This window comes from Capra hircus, chromosome 21 (genome assembly GCF_001704415.2).
Source record: "Capra hircus breed San Clemente chromosome 21, ASM170441v1, whole genome shotgun sequence".
NCBI classification, from domain to species: Eukaryota; Metazoa; Chordata; class Mammalia; order Artiodactyla; family Bovidae; genus Capra; species Capra hircus.
Window position 1 is genome coordinate 33,475,432 of NC_030828.1, and position 16,228 is coordinate 33,491,659.

The 16,228-nt window shown below is 46.1% G+C and overlaps 1 protein-coding gene across 3 annotated transcripts in view; it reads left to right on the plus strand.

Annotated features, from left to right (window-relative positions):
• Positions 1-16,228, plus strand: part of EDC3 (enhancer of mRNA decapping 3) — a 54,736-nt gene that overhangs the window by 35,055 nt on the left and 3,453 nt on the right. For all 3 annotated transcript variants that reach the window (XM_005695141.3, XM_018066132.1, XM_018066133.1), the window contains 2 exons: positions 8,994-9,147; positions 14,452-14,669. In XM_005695141.3, coding sequence (XP_005695198.1) covers positions 8,994-9,147; positions 14,452-14,669 — 372 coding nt within the window. The remainder of the gene's footprint in view (positions 1-8,993; positions 9,148-14,451; positions 14,670-16,228) is intronic.

Consider the following 16,228-nt stretch of genomic DNA (forward strand, 5'->3'; position numbering starts at 1 on the left):
TAGAACTCCAAACCTATTTTCTGCTAATACCCAGAGTTGCAAAAGAACAACGTGTTTACTACCCATTTGGTAATGGTTTGGGTGTCAGGAATCTGGCAGCTCGCTGCTGGTATCCTACACATTGGCTGCATGCTAAGTGGTGTCAACAGTTTCTAAGCTGTTATTCTCTCATTGCTCATATTCCTCTTGGCAATACTCTTTGCCAACTGTGTGTGTGGTGGGGGCAGTGTTATAAAAGGTCTATTGATTGGGAAAACACATTCAGGAAACAACTAAATTTAGCTCTTTGTTTAACCCAAATCTTTTCTCTCTGGAAAGCCCCTCTGGGTCCTTGAACTGTGCTCCTGTCTCCAGCAGATTGTCGGACACTGCTCCAGCTTGGACCTACTCTGCTAAATAATAGTATCCAGCGGCTGCAGACATGTTAGTTAAGTTTGGCTATAGAATGCAAGGTGTGTGTGAGCACTCTTATGTTCAGAGGTGAGAGGTCCCAAAGAACACCAGTTAGGAGAGTGATAAGTCTTCAGAGAAGAATCTTTGCTCAACATTAATAATATTGTAAAAGTCATATTTAAGATAGTTTGGGCTAGTCAAAATGCTGTGCTTATTATGTGTAAGTCACTCTAAGACAGTCCTTGCACCCATGTTGTTAAGATGTACTGGGAAATGGAAAGATACCATATATGCTTGAAGTCCAGTGAGAATGTGGACATTAAATCCATGGGGTGTTGAGAGGCAGGAGAGGTCCTGAAGGTGGGGTGATCAGGGAAAGCTTCATAGAAGGGGCAGGGCAGAAGCCTTGAAACAGTCTTGGGCAAGATTTCATCAGAGAGGAAGAGGAAGATATTTATGGGTAGGCTGGGCAGGTGCTGGTGCAGAGTGTGAGTAAAGGGCTGTGTGGGAGATTGGCTGTTGGCAGGTTTGACCAGGGTAGAGATTTTTGTGGCAGGTGGAGGGAGGAGTGGGAGTTGAAAACAGCTTTAGACCAGAGCACAGAGAGCCTCATGTGCTAATGCTGTCCACTGTTTTATGGTCATGAAGAACAACTGAAGGATTCTGAAAAAGACATGATCCAAAAATCTGTTTTAGAAAGATTTATTAGTCTTTAGGAAGACAGGTCTTATATAGAATTCAGGTTAGAATTTAAGGAGAGAGACCAGAGCAGGAAGAAAAGTGAGGCTGATGACACAACTCATGTGTCAGGAGTTTGGACTTATGAGTAGAAAAGAAGACAGACGTGAGAGAAGTGACAAAGGGGAATTTGATAGGATTTCATGATTGAAAACAGATTGAAGAGGGTTGAATGAGCAAGAGGATTCAAAGGCATAGTATGTGCGGGGCATGAATGGCGATGAGAGTCTAGTTGTAGTTAGATTGCATGAATTTAGAATAGGCCAAGTCTACATGTTTTTGTGATTTTCTTCCTGCAGTGCTTTTTGGCTGAGCCCTAAGAAAGGAAATAGTAGTGTTGCCACAACAAGGGACTTACTAATCATTAAAGGCTTCCGTGAAGAGGCTTCTGTAGGGTCAGAGAATTGAGTTATGTAGCCATGTGGGGACTCCTGAACCTATTTCCTTATCTACAAAGGGATACTACTTGTCATTTAAATGAGGTCATGTGATTGCAGCCAATAAAGCTGACCGTGCGGTTTTCCCCCGCTTCCCCCGGGGGCCTGGTGTGCAGTGGCTGCAAACAGCGCCCTCCCCGATAGTGTGTGCAGCGTGTTGCCCTAAGGGGCCTTGGAGATAGCCCTGTCCAGTGGACGTTCGTGACGGCCATGCTGTCATCAGTCTAGGCTCCAGACTTGTATGTTAGGTGCCTTTGGAAAGCCCCAGGGCACAGTGACCAGGGTCCACACTGGCCAAGCCATGATGTCCATTCATACCAGGCTTCAGAACAAGGAGCATGTGATTGAGGCCCTCTGCAAGACCACATTCAAGTTCCTTGGCCTCCAGAAGATCCATATCTCCAAGAATTGGGGACTTGCTAAGTTTAATGTGGATGAATTTGAAAACATGGTGGCAGAAAAGCGGCTCTTGAATGGTTGTGGGGTCAGATACATCCCTAATCATGGCCCTCTGGACAAATGGTGGGCCCTGCACTCACAAGAGCCTTGGCGCTGCCCCTCCATACTCATGCTCACCAATAAATCCTGCTTTCCTGTCAAGGAAATGTAGAAAGCAGCTAGTGCAGTGCCCAGCTTATAATTATTATTCAGTCAGTAGTGTGAATTACAGAGACATTCATAGTAAAGTTACTTCAAAGCATCAACATTTATAAAATTTTTACTAGGCACTAATTTTTCTGGATCCTCTGGATAAGTCATTGTCCATCACCTCAGGGGCCTTAGGGTATAGGGTAACCAGATATGTAAACAAGTAAATTATGGAGGCGTATGCAAGATTCAGAGGTGGCAGAAAGGGGAGGGGAAGGAGAAACATTATGATCGATGTCATAGTATTGGATGTTCGGGGGTATCAGCTGTATCCTGGGCACCATTCTAAGCTCTTCATATGCTTATCACAGTTTTCGTAACATCTCTGGGGTTACACTGTTACATGCTTCTTATGTATTTATTTAAAAATTTATTTGTTTTTGGTTGCACTGGGTCTTCTTTGCTGTGTGCAAGCCTTCTCTAGCTGTGGCAAGCAGGGGCTACTCTTTGTTGCAGTGTGCAAGCTTCTCGTTGGGTGGTTTCTCGTTGTGGAGCATGGGCTCTAGGTGTGCAGACATCAATAGTTGTGGGCTTAGTTGCCCTGCAGCATGTGGGATCTTCCCAGACCAGGGATCAAACACGTGTCCCCAACATTGGCAGGCAGATTCCTATCCCCTGTGCCGCCAGGGAAGTCCCAGAGTTTTAAGAGTTTAAGTTCAAACTAAGGGCTGGGGTTCTGGAGCCATCACATTATGGCCTGACACCTGAGTTTTGATCAAGGGACCAGTTTGTCATTTTAAAAACTGAATTGGTCTCTGCAAATGTGACTTTTTTGCTATTATATGCTCTTTGCCATTTCACAGCCACAAGTGTCTAGCCAGAGCAAGGAACAAGTTTGATTTCAGTGTATCCACCATCCTGCTTGAATTCAGTATATCAGAGCTAAGTTAGTTATTTACTCCCACCCATATCTTTTACTCCTTAGTATTCCCATTTCTTTTAGTGGAATCACTATTCTTTTAAGTGTCCAGCGTGAAACTTTGTGGCTATCTTTGCCTCATAAAAATTCATGACTAGAAAGAACCCTGGAGGCCATTTTTTTCTAATTTAATAGACACTGATTTCTTTGCAGCAGTTTTGACAAGGAGTTTACCTTTATCCTCAGTGTTCATTGACTCCAGAGTCTCTTCTTCATGTGTGGCCCTTGAAATTGTCATGATCTTCTAGTTTATGGTGCTACCCTGCAGGCTCCCTTTGTCTCTTGAAATTAGTTCTGTATAACATTATCCTGTATGAAACAGCCTGGCTTATAATGCCTTCTGACGTCTGGCCCCGCCCACCATCCTAAGCTAGCCCTCCTGTGGGCCTTGGACTCCTGGCAGGGAGTTTTCATCTGCTCCTGCCACACCCATTCCAGCCCCTGGGTTTGTTCATAGCCCCTCCCCCACCCCAGTGTGCTCTCTCTCTCTTATCACTGTGACTAGGATTCTGCCTCTTTCAAGTGTGGTTCAGATTGAGGGTTTCACACTATCTGCAACTCCTGGCTTGAAATCCACATTTTACACTTGTGGTCAGGCTAACACAGTTTTGTGTTCTCTGGGATTTACACACATATATTTTTTTCTTCCAGCTAGATTGTAAGACTAAGAATGTGGTTTGTTCTCATATTCTTTCTATTTATTCTGTTTCCTGCCGTTCCCCACCCTACCACTGGCTTGATGTATTACTACATTTGTAAACATTAGTTGATCATATTTGGATCTTTCTTTTTTCTCCCCACCTTTAAAACATTTTTTATTTATTTGTGGTTGTGCTGGATCTTGGTTGTGGCCATGTGGGATCTAGTTCCCTGATCAGGGATCAAACCTGGGCCCTCCTCATTGGGAGCATGGAGTCCCAGCCGCACTGGACCACTAGGGAAGTCCCTCCCCAACTTTTTATATTGAAAAAAATTCAAAATTTCAGAAAAGTTACTAGAATAATATAATGAACAAATTTAGATTCACCAGTTAACATTTTGCTACATTTACTTTATAGAAATAAACACACACCCCTGAACAACTTGAGATTTAGTTGAACTCATTATATTTTGTTTTTACATTTCACCCCTAATGTATGTATTCAACAAGATGTTGCTCTCTTCAGTCACACTACAAGTTTGCCCTCAGAAAATTTAAAATTAATACAGACGTATTATCTAATATATATTTCATATGCAAAGTTTTCCTGTTGTCCCAATTGCGTCCTTTATAGTTGTATTTTTAATCAACCATTGCGTGTTACATATATTTGTCAGGTCTCTTTCATGTCCTTTAATCAGGACAGTTCCCACAACTTTTGTTGTCTTTTGTGATACTGACATTTGTGAAGAGTCTAGACCAGTTGATTTGTAGAATACCCCTTAGTTTTGATATATTGATTGTTTCCTTCCAATGTGTTTCGTGTTAAACATTTTCCCCAGAGTTTGGTGGCGCTCTGTCTCTTGCGGGGTATCACATGGTAAGAGGACACAGCATCAGTTTGTCCTTCCCTGAGGCAAGTTTGATCACTTGGTAAGGTGTTGTCCAACAGATTTCTTCTTTGTAAAGATACTTTCCCCTTTGTAATCAATGAGTCATCTTTGTCAGGAAGTCCTTTACCTCTTGAATCCAAAGCTTGTTCCACTAGAGCTTTAATCTGAAGGAATGAGGTCCACTGAGGCTAGGAGGTTGGTCTTGTTGTTACTGGGGGAAGGAACAAGTGGGGAGTCAGAAACATCTTACCCACACTTGCCTTTGGTTATAGCTGGACTCTTATCTAGCTGCAGGATGGAATGCCCCGAGGCTGTTGTACAGGTTTCCTTCCCATCCATTTGTGAATTCGGCACACACTTCTGTAGCCCCTCCACTAGGCACTGTGCTAGCACTGAAGGCGCGGTGGGAAAGGGGATATGGCAGTGAGCAAGGCAGACAGAGCTCCTGCCTGCGTGGCGCTTACAGTCTAGCAGAGTAGATAGTCCAGAGGAAGGCACAGGTTATTTACAAATGCATTAAGCACAATGAAGGAAGTAAGCAACACGCTGAGACTGAGGGGTATTTAAACTGAGACCTGAAGAAGGAGGAGTCAGCCACGTGTGGTGTGGAGGAGCATTGGGAGAGAGAGGAGAGCACCAGAAGAGGGGGAGCATGCGAGGGAGCGAGCTTCCTAAGCCCACACAGAACCTGGAGCACTCAGGACCCAGAAGGCAGCCAGATGCCTCGAGCCTCTAGGGTTGAGCTCCAAGGTAAAGGAGCTGTAGTATGCGGGGCCAGATCATGGGAGGCCTTGTGGACTCTTATAAAGAGTATTAGGAGTGTTTAGCTTTCTTGTAACAAATTCTTCTTTCAAAGGTACACCTGACACCAAATTGCGTTTTATGGCAGCCTTAATATACGTCTACAGAGGCTGTCTGTACATTGTGTGTCTGAAGGTGTGAATTTACCAGTGGTTTTATTCTCCAAAAAAGAACTCATGATATCACCACCCAATTATGTGACCACCACAGGGTGGAATAAAAATTTATACTCCTAGAGAAGTCCCTGTGCCTGTAACTGAGCTCTGCTCCTCATTGATAAGACATGGGATACACACAGCCTTTCCAAGTACAAGGCCCTGCCAGTGTGAGGATTGAGTTTGGATTGGAGAGGACACTTTGCCGTGGGAGCCTTGTTACACAACAGAAGGGCTGGGAGGTTTGAAGGAGTGGGAGGGATGTACATGCAGAGGCTGTGGAGGAAGACTTGACATGCCTGGCGCTGGAAGGCTTCTGAGGGTGGAGGGTGTGAGGACATGTCCGCGTGTCCATAAGGGAGGGAAAGGCCCCAGGTGGCGTGTGCTGAAAGGAGCAGTGTGAAAGTGACAGAGACAGGAAGAAGGGGCAGCGTACATGATGCCGAGCCTCGGCGCTTCATGGCCCTGCCTCCATCTGTGGGGCGAGCTGTGCAGGGAGGAAGCGTCTTCTCTCCTGACCTGCACTGGGTGTGCTTAAGCCGTTTTCCTTGATACCCTAAGGTTAATTAGATCCTAAGAAGGGCTCTGCTTGTCACGGACTGGCTATAATTATCTCTCTCTTATTTCACCGACAGCTGTAAAGAACATATTAATATTGAGAAGCCCTACCCACTAATGTTATTGCCTTGGTTCCCAAACAATTAACATCCACCTTCCAACCCAAACATAACTGGGCTTGGCCCATGTTCAGGCTTCGGCAGTGTTATTGTCTGCACTTCACACGCTATGTTCTTGGTGTCCTTCCTTCGGAGTTTATTTTATTCCCTCTGCCTGTTTCTGATAAGCCAGGCTGCCTGTTGGACTTTGTGCGTAAATGTTGAAAAGGAACATTTTGTGGTGCTGGCATGTTCCTTTTAGAGATACAGAGTAGAGTACGGTGAAGTCCTGGATGCCGTGACTGGTAGACTGAACAGAAAGGATTCCTGGCCAGATCCTTCCCTGGGCTACAAAATGTGCCAGTTCATCAGGGCCCCTTCCCCCGGCACAAATCAGTGAGATATTATAGACACGGTTTCCGGCTGCAGTAGCCAGCCATCTAGAGTAGGGTAAGCTCTCTTCCCGCTGTACCATCAGTCTTGTACCTCTAAGAACTGAGGAGAAAGCAGAAAATGCTCAACCTGCCCCTGGAGAGCCCTCAGAACTGGAGAGGAGGCACCTGCATGTGTCACGCAAGACCTAGTTCCAGAAAGGAAGTTTGGTTAGTGGAGTGCCAGGCACAGGATGCACTGCCCTGGCCTGTTTCAGATTCACCAGAAAGGGAATAAGTAGGCAAAGAGCTGCACAGACTGAAGGGGAAGCTCGCCTTGTGTGACTGCAGGTGAAGAGGGTGTTTGAAGTAGGCAGGTGCGTGACTTGTCTGACAGGTTTAGGGTTGTTAGTGTCTTAGGATTCCTGAGAATTCATTCACCCTTTTCACACTGCTATCAGTGGTTCCCAATTAGTTCTGATAATATGTGCATGTCTGAAACCGACCATAATAAATGGCTGTTTAATCAGCTGTTGACATGCAATCAGGCTACAGCCTCCAGCATCAGCATCTGGGGTGTCAACGGCTCACATTTCAGAAGGGGCGAGGCGAGGCTCACTGCCTGTCATGTCTGCCCCCAGCAGGATTAGGACTCAGACAGGTGGAGGAGCTCAGTTATCCAACAGGATAGTGTTCATTTTGACATGGAGATGGTTTTTATTATTACATTATTATTTTGCCTTTCCTTGAGAGAATACAGATGTGGGTACTGTAAGTTCAGTCTTTATGCTTGGGTTTCTGTTGTTAAAATGTATAGCCACAGCCTGATTCTCTGTGGTTTTAGGGATCTATGTAGGCAGGACTGGATAACTGATAGAACCTCAGGAAATTTCTCCTGAAATCATCAGTGAGGAAGAGAAATTTTTCTATACAGGGCTCTGGAACCAACAGGATGGTGATGAACTTTCTGATGAAAACTTCTGCCTTAGAGTTTTATACATTTGAGTACCTAATGAGATCTTGTCTCTTTTGGTAAATAAATACAGCTGAGATGACAGAACTGAGGTGGGGGTCGAGGAAGGAAGAGGCTTATTTCCCTACTCTGAGGGGTTTACAGTCCAGTACAGATGAGGACACCGGATCTAAAAAGGCACCTGAGGGACTTCCGTGAGCATCCAGTGGTTAAGACTCCGCACATCCAATCCAGGGGCCCCAGAGTACATCCCTGGTCAAGGAACTAGATCCCACATGCCAGCAGCAGATAAATTTTTAAAGTGGTGTGGGGGGCATGTGATCCATCCAGACAAAACTAGATATATGCAAAATCCCTTGATAACTTGCTGATTGGAACCTGTATTTCTCGGTCTTCCAGGCAGAGAGTTTGCTCCCTTGGGGCCAGTCCAGTGGCTTTAACCTTTGTAAGGTGGCATTGGATATCAAGGCAAAAGATCACAATTTTTGACTTTGCTGTTTCTTTCCTATCCTGGTTTTCTGGGCTCTGAAACAGCACCTTGCTACTGGATGTGTAAGGCTCTAGACTTCTTCAAGTGTACCAAGCTGCTGAAGACTTTGACCTTGTAAAACCAAGTATTTTTGATGGTGTACTTTCAGTGACTGTGATTTTCCCTAACCTTTATAGAATTGCAGTTCGTTTATAGTGAGTAAAAGATTTCTTCTGAGTAGCTTAAAGGAAACCATAGGTTACTTTCCATGTACTCTTTCTCTTTGGTAACAGTTTTAGGTTACAGTCACCCAAAGGGGGAGAAAACAACAAATTATTCGAGAAAGCAAGTTTCTAGTTGAATTTCTTTGGCCAAACAGAAGGGGTAAGTAGAGTAGAGAAGGAGGAGGAGGATGTGGGGAGCAGGTGGGATGAACAGGTCATCCTGCCTGAAAAGTGAATAGCGGGGACCAGAGGGTCAGGAGGGTTAGCTAGTGTCTGTTCCCCTCTAGGCAAGAATAAGGGGTCTGCTTATGAGGAAAACCTCACAGCCGGGAGTGGCATTTCCCCTACTTTGAGAAAAGCATGTTTTAATGTGGTTGGCAGCCTTTTCTTGATAGTACCAGGTACATGTTGGTGGATTTGGCCTTCATGGTCTAAAGGTAAACTTAGAGGTTAAGTTCTCCCCAGCTCTGTGGTAGCCTGAACAGGTTGTTACGTAGTTCCATATCCACTGCTTGAGCTCTGGAGAGCTGCATAGCATGCCTTTGTCTTGGACTATGCAGATGGGCTGAAGAGGGTCAGTCTTGAAGTCTTGGCTTTCATGGATCAACTTCACTATTTGAAGAACTGATTTCCTGTAATCACTTTGCCTTTTTCCTCACGTCCTTTCAAACTGCAGACTCTGGCCTGGTTGTCCCAAGTATTTCCTACGAGCTGCATAAAAAGCTGTTGGCTGTGGCTGAGAAGCATGGCTTGACTCTGGAGCGGAGACTGGAGATGACAGGCGTGTGTGCCAGTCAGATGGCATTGACCCTGCTCGGAGGACCCAACAGGTAAATGCCCCCAGGTGGGTGGGGGCTGAGTGTGGGATGACGCTGCTCTGCCTCGGCACCACCATGGTGCCTCACACACGCAGGGGTTCTGCTGCTGCTCTTCTAACATGAGTCTGTGTGAAGTCACTTTCCTGGATGCTACACAGCTTTTGTTTGCCATTCTCACCCTGTCCTGGGAGTCCTCATTATTCTTCCAATGCTTATGCATGCTCAGTCGTGTCTGACTCTTTGTGACCCCATGGACTGTAGCCCCCCCTCCGGCTCCTCTGTCCATGGGGATTCTCCAGGCAAAAATACTGGAGTGGGTTGCCATGCCCTCCTCCAGGGGATCTTCCCAACCCAGGGATTGAACTCGTGTCTCTTAATGTCTCCTGCATTGTTGGCAAGCGGTTTTTTTTTTTACCACTAGCACCACCTGGGAAGCCTCTTCTCCAACAAACCACTCTTTGATTCTTCCTTCCTGGTAGCAGTTGACTCTAAGACTCCTGCCAACTAGCAGAAGCTTGCCTTCTAAGAACCTCCAGAGACCCAGTTTTGGTACAGCTGAGTGATAGGGAACTGCTGAGGGTACTTCAGTAATGCTATAACATGATTAGTTTTGTGTTTTAAAAACTTTGGCTGAGTAGATTAGCAGAGACAAGATTGGCGGCCATGAGACCAGTTAGAAAATTGTAACAGAAAACTGAGCCAGGGGCCAGGTGATGGTAATCCCAAGTAGGGAGGGCGGGGATCAGAGAAGTGGGTAGACTAGGGAGCTTTTTAAGGTAGAATCAAGAGGGCAGGGTATTGAGTGGATATGAAAGGTGATTGAAAATAAAGTGTCAGTGATCACTGAACTTAAAGCATCCTAGCCTGGATACTGGGCTAGACAGTGACAGCAGTCACTGTGATAAGGAACGTGGGAAGAGGAGCAGGCATGGAGGAGGTGGTAGGCTTTGTTTTGGATATGTTGAGTTTAGGACTGTGAGATATGCAGGTGGACTATTAGCAATCTGGATCTGAAGTTTAGAAAAAGGTCTGAGCAGAAGATAGAGATTGGAAGTCATCAGCTGGTACGTGGTATAAGAATAGGCAGGCTCCTTTAAGGAGAAGGTATGAAGGGAGGAAAGGGCCTGGGATGGAATTCTGAGAAACATCAGCATTAAAGCCTAGTTAAGAGATGAGCCTTCCAAAGTAGCTAAGAAAGTTTAAAGCCAGAGAGGTAAGAGAACCAAGAGGGCAAGGCTTAAGAACCAAAGAAATGGTGTGTGAGGAATAAAGGGATGGTTAGCAGTGCTGATGCTGAGCGAGCAAGCACATTTAAGGTTGACAGGTGTCTGCTGGGTTTGTCAGCGAAGAGGAGGATATTGCTAGTCTTGTGGGAGGGTTGTGGCTAAGGTGATCCACACTGACAGTGAGGTTTCCCCTCCTTGCTTCTCCACGCCTCTCCCTGTAGAGTTGTGTTCATCCACCTTGCCCCTTGACTCAGGCCTGCTTTCCCACCCGGATCTCTGGCCTGGCCTGTGCTGGGGAAGAGCCAATGGAGACGCAAAGGAGGACATAGTGCAAGTTGCCCTCTGCAGTATAGCATGCTCTTGGGTCTGCTGACTGTTGAACCTCCTCCCAGAGCAGCCATAGGGGCAACCCTTGGAATAAGCTCTTCCTGGAAGTATTTGAGGCCATTAAGTGGCTTCCCAGAAATAGCAGTTTGAGGGCAGCACCTGAATGTCCTTCTTAAGTCCATTCCTCTTTGGTCAGCTTCTTGTGGTTGACTGTCCTTGTACCTGTCTGTTCTCTCAGTGTCTGAGCTTTCAGAAGGGCTAACAGTACTGTTCTTTGTAACAGTTGCTGGCTTTCCTTTGAAGAAGATATCTCCATAATCACTTTCATGTTTGTTAATTGTTGCTCAGTGATGTCCGACTCTTTGCGACCCCATGGACTGCAGCACACCAGGCTTCCCTGTCCTTCACCAACTCCTGGAGCTTGCTCAAACTCACGTTCATTGAGTTGGTGATACCATCCAACCATCTCGTCCTCTGTTGTCCCCTTCTCCTCCTGCCTTCAATCTTTCCCAGCATCTGTCCATTCTAACGAGTTGGCTCTTCGCATCAGGTGGCCAAACTGTTGATTGGAACTTCAGCTTCAGCATCAGTCCTTCCAATGAATATTCAGGATTGATTTCCTTTAGGATTGACTGGTTTGATCTCCTTGCAGTCCAAGGGACTCTCAAAAGTCTTCTCCAACACCACAGTTCAAAAATATGAGTTCTCTGGCGCCTTCTTTATGGTCCAGCTCTCATATCCATACATGACTACTGGAAAAACCATAGCTGACTAGACAGACCTTTGTTGGCAAAGTAATGTCTCTGCTTTTTAATACACTGACTAGGTTTGTCATAGCTTTTGTTCCAAGGAGCAAGTGTCTTTTAATTCCGTGGCTGCAGTCACCATCTGCAGTGATTTTGGAACCCAAGAGAATAAAGTCTCTCACTGTTTCCATTATTTCCCCAACTGTTTGCCATGAAGTGATGGGACCAGATGCCATGATCTTAGTTTTCTGAATATTGAGTTTTAAGTCAGCTTTTTCAGTCTCCTCTTTCACTTTCATCAAGAGGCTCTTTAGTTCCTCTTTGTTTTCTTTGCCATAAGGGTGGTATTGTCTGCATATGTGAGGTTATTGATATTTCTCCCAGCAGTCTTGATTCCAGCTTGTACTTCACCAACCCAGCATTTCGCATGATGTACCCTGCATATAAGTTAAATAAGCAGGGTGACAGTGTATAGCCTTGACGTACTCCTTTCCTAATTTGGAACCAGTCTGTTGTTCCATGTCTGGTTCTAACTTGCTATACACATCTGTGTCTTTTTTGCTGTCTCGCATACAGGGTCATCATCACCATCTTTCTAAATTCCATATATATGTGTTAGTATACTGTATTGGTGTTTTTCTTTCCGGCTTACTTCACCCTGTATAATCGGCTCCAGTTTCATCCATCTCATCAGAACTGCTTCAAATGTATTCTTTTTAACGGCTGAGTAATACTCCATTGTGTATATGTACCACAGCTTTCTTATCCATTCATCTGCTGATGGACATCTAGGTTGTTTCCATGTCCTGGCTATTATAAACAGTGCTGCGATGAACATTGGGGTACATGTGTCTCTTTCAATTCTGGTTTCCTCGGTGTGTATGCCCAGCAGTGGGATTGCTGGGTCATAAGGTAGTTCTATTTGCAATTTTTTAAGGAATCTCCACACTGTTCTCCAAAGTGGCTGTACTAGTTTGCATTCCCACCAACAGTGTAGGAGGGTTCCCTTTTCTCCACACCCTCTCCAGCATTTATTGCTTGCACATTTTTGGATCGCAGCCATTCTGACTGGTGTGAAGTGGTACCTCATTGTGGTTTTGATTTGCATTTCTCTAATAATGAGTGATGTTGAGCATCTTTTCATGTGTTTGTTAGCCATCCGTATGTCTTCTTTGGAGAAATGTCTATTTAGTTCTTTGGCCCATATTTTGATTGGGTCATTTATTTTTCTGAAATTGAGAGCGCAGCACTTTAACAGCATCATCTGTTAAGTGATGTTAAGTACCATGGTATGTTAAGTATCATGCGTTTTTTCACTGTGCCTTCACAATGGCATTTAATTTGCTCCCCACTGCTTCACCTCGAAGGTGAGTAGTAGACCGGGGTTTAAAATGAGCGAGCTAGGGCTCAGGAGAGCAGAAGGACTTGGCCCACGTGACGCTGGCGGCTCGCGGTGAAGCTCGGTCTCCAGCGCCTGGACTCTGACCCCTGCCTGTGGGTCTGTGGGTGTCTGGTCTGCTTTGAGTTCTCAGATGGGGCATGCCTCTGTGAGAGGAAGAGTTCATTTAGGGAATAAACCCGGGCAAGTCAGATGAACTCTGCAGTTATCTGTGAGCAGGAAGAAGTACTCACCGTATATTTCCTTACGATGCAAACATGGTGGAGCGAAATGAATAACTTGGTGTATATGAAAGTACATCACCGAATTCCCCTGAATTTATTTGGAGAGTGAGGGTTTCCTCTTTGGCTTGACATCTGTCTTCCTCTCTTTGGGGAAAACCCATAAGTGACTGTCCCTGCTCCACCCCAAGCAGGGACCTAAGCCTCTTTCTGGCTGTTCATCTCCCCTGCCTTCCTGCCCAGGGGCAGACAGCACTGTCTGGGAGTTGGGCATAGCTCTAGGGCTAATTTTAACTCCCTTATTTATGGCTTCTCTGGACCAGAGGGGTCTCGGCCTTTCTTTTGGGGTGTGGGGGGGTGTCTCCACTTTGAATGGCATAAGAAAGTGACTTCATCAGAAGTGAGTGTCCAAGGCAGCTCCCAGCCGGGGAGCCATTAGCCTTCTACGTTCTCTGTGACCAGAACTATAATGATACCAGCATCAATTGAGCCCTTTCTGTGTCAGTTCCTATTCAGAGTGCTTTACATCCACTCATCCACCCAGCAGTCTATGAAATGTAGTAGCTCCAGCGTTGCCCTTATTAGCTTACTGGCAGCTCAGAGACGAGAACTTGGACTTGCAACTAATTGAGTATGATTTACAGCTACCCTCTTTGGTACTTGCTGTGAGTCTCTTAGGAACTGAGCCAGAGTAACCCTAGAAGGAGTGGGTCAGAGATTCGTAAGTGAGGGGCTCTCTGGGCAGGTGAAGTAGTTTGAGCAGAACCAAGAAAGAGCCTTCAGGTGCCAGAGAGAGTGATGAGACCAGTCTTGCTGCAGCAGAGCAGGCACACTGGGGAAGAAGAGTCAAGAAGGCTGCAGAGGTGGGAAAACCTCTTTGCCGAGAAGTGTTTGATGTAATAGGTCCTACAGTGTATAGAACAGAAAGTGTTCTTGGTTAGCAAGCAGTGTTCTGGCAGTGGTGTTTCACCGAACAAGGTCAAGTGAACTACCTAGTGTGTGTTAAGCCGCCTCAGTCATGTCTGACTCTTTGCGACTCTGGACTGTAGCCCGCCAGGCTCCTCTGTCCATGGGATTCTCCAGGCAAGAATACTGGAGTGGGTTGCCATACCCTCCTCCAGGGGATCTTCCCGACCCAGGGATCGAACCCAGGTCTCATGTCTCCTGAATTGGCAGGTGGGTTCTTTACCACTAGCGCCACCTAAGAGGACCCAAAGATGAAGTCTGGGACAGTGGGAAGGCCACCCTGTGAGCTTGGCCTATAGTGGACTTTGTCCATCCCCTCTAGAACCTTGGCCCTGAGAGCAGCAGGTGCCAGGGGGTGTCCAGTATACCAGTATAGGGGGCAAAGTTTTGGCAAGTCTCGGCTGATGATGCTTCTTTACCTTCTGTTCCAGGCTGAATCCCAAAAACGTTCACCAGAGGCCTACAGTGGCCCTGCTATGTGGGCCTCACGTGAAGGGGGCTCAGGGTATCAGTTGTGGAAGGCACCTAGCCAACCACGATGTCCAGGTCATCCTCTTTCTGCCCAACTTCGTGAAGATGCTGGAATCCATTACCAATGAGCTGTCTCTCTTCAGCAAGACCCAGGGCCAACAAGTGTCTAGTCTCAAAGGTGAGCTCTCGCACAGGGTTGGGGAGCCCTCAGTGCTTTCATGGTCTGGTGGCACCGCCCAGTGGCGACAGGCGGAATAGCACCACAGGTGTAAAGAGCACTTTGCTCATGAGTAGTCTTAGAGTCTTAAGGAAATAAATACCTTTGGTGTCGACTTGCCTACTTCCCATCCCTTCACCTTCCTCCTCCTCCCACCACTCAGATGGAGAGGTGGGGATCCATTTATTCGTTTCACGGATAAGTACAGAATGGGCGCTGTTCCTAACACGGGATATGGCGATAGATTTTTTTTTTCCTTAATCCATGCTTTTGTGGAGCTTACATTCTGGTTAGGACAGATGACAAGTGACATTTCTCTCAGGTCAGATGGTAGTAAGTGTTATGGAGACAAATAAAACAGGGAAGGGAGCTCGAGAATGTTGGAAGGCTGGGTGGAGGGAAGCGGTAGACTTAGACATTTCGGGGCCCATCATACAGGGCCTGTGGGTCTTTATACAAGGCTTGAACTGTTAGTCTGAGTGAGATGGAGAGTCACTTTAGGAATAAGTAGCAGAAAGATAGAATCCAGCTTGGGTTCCAGACGATCATTACGTCTGTTGTTTGAGCGCAGACTGTAGATGTACACAGAATTATTAAGGCTGTTGTAAGAATAAGAAGTGATGGTGGCTGAGACAGCATGAAAGTGATGAAAGATGGTTAGTTTCTGAAGCAGTATTGAAGATAAGAGTTTATAGATTGGATGTAAAGGATAAGAGAAAGAGAAGGGTAAAGAATGACTCCAAGGTTCTTGACCTGAGTAACTGGAAGGATGGAGGTGCCATCACTGAGATGGGAAGAGCTGGGAGAGGTTTGGGGAAGAAGAGCAGAAGCTCAGTTGGAGATGCCCTTTGGATAGGCAGGTGGAAATGTTGATTGATGGAGATGAGTCTGGAGTTAAGAGAAGGGATCCAGTCTGGAGTTACAAGTGTGGGGAGGTGGTGTTTAAAGCTGTAATGAGCCTGGATAAGGTATCGTCTAGGAAGAGAGACTAGATAGGTTGTTAGAGTGAGTTCTTTGGATAGAAGTTTAAGGGACCAGCTAAGAGACAGGGAAAGAGTGGTCATTGAAGGAGAAGGAAAGCCTGGAGAGTCTGGTACCTGGAAGACAAGTAAAGAAAAGAGGGTGTGAGCAGCTGTGTCAGCAAGCCTTTCTAGGTTGAGTTCAGATGGAGATCGAGACTTCATCTGAAGTCTTCAGCCACCATCACTTCTCGATCCAGTTATTACAACAGCCTTAATAATTCTGTGTACGTCTACAGTCTGTGCTCAAACAACAGACGCAATGATCGTCTGGAACCCGAGCTGGATTATATCTTTCTGCTACTTATTCCTAAAGTGACTCTCCATCTCACTCAGACTCAAAGACTTGACTGCTGGATCCAGCAGTGTGGATGCCCCTAGTGATCTTGACAGGAGCAGTTTTAAGTGGTACAGTGAAGCGTGGTCTGATTGGAGTGGGTTGAAATGAGAACAGGGGAGAAGTGGAGCAAGTAAATGTGGCCCAGAGAAAGGGCCTTGCCA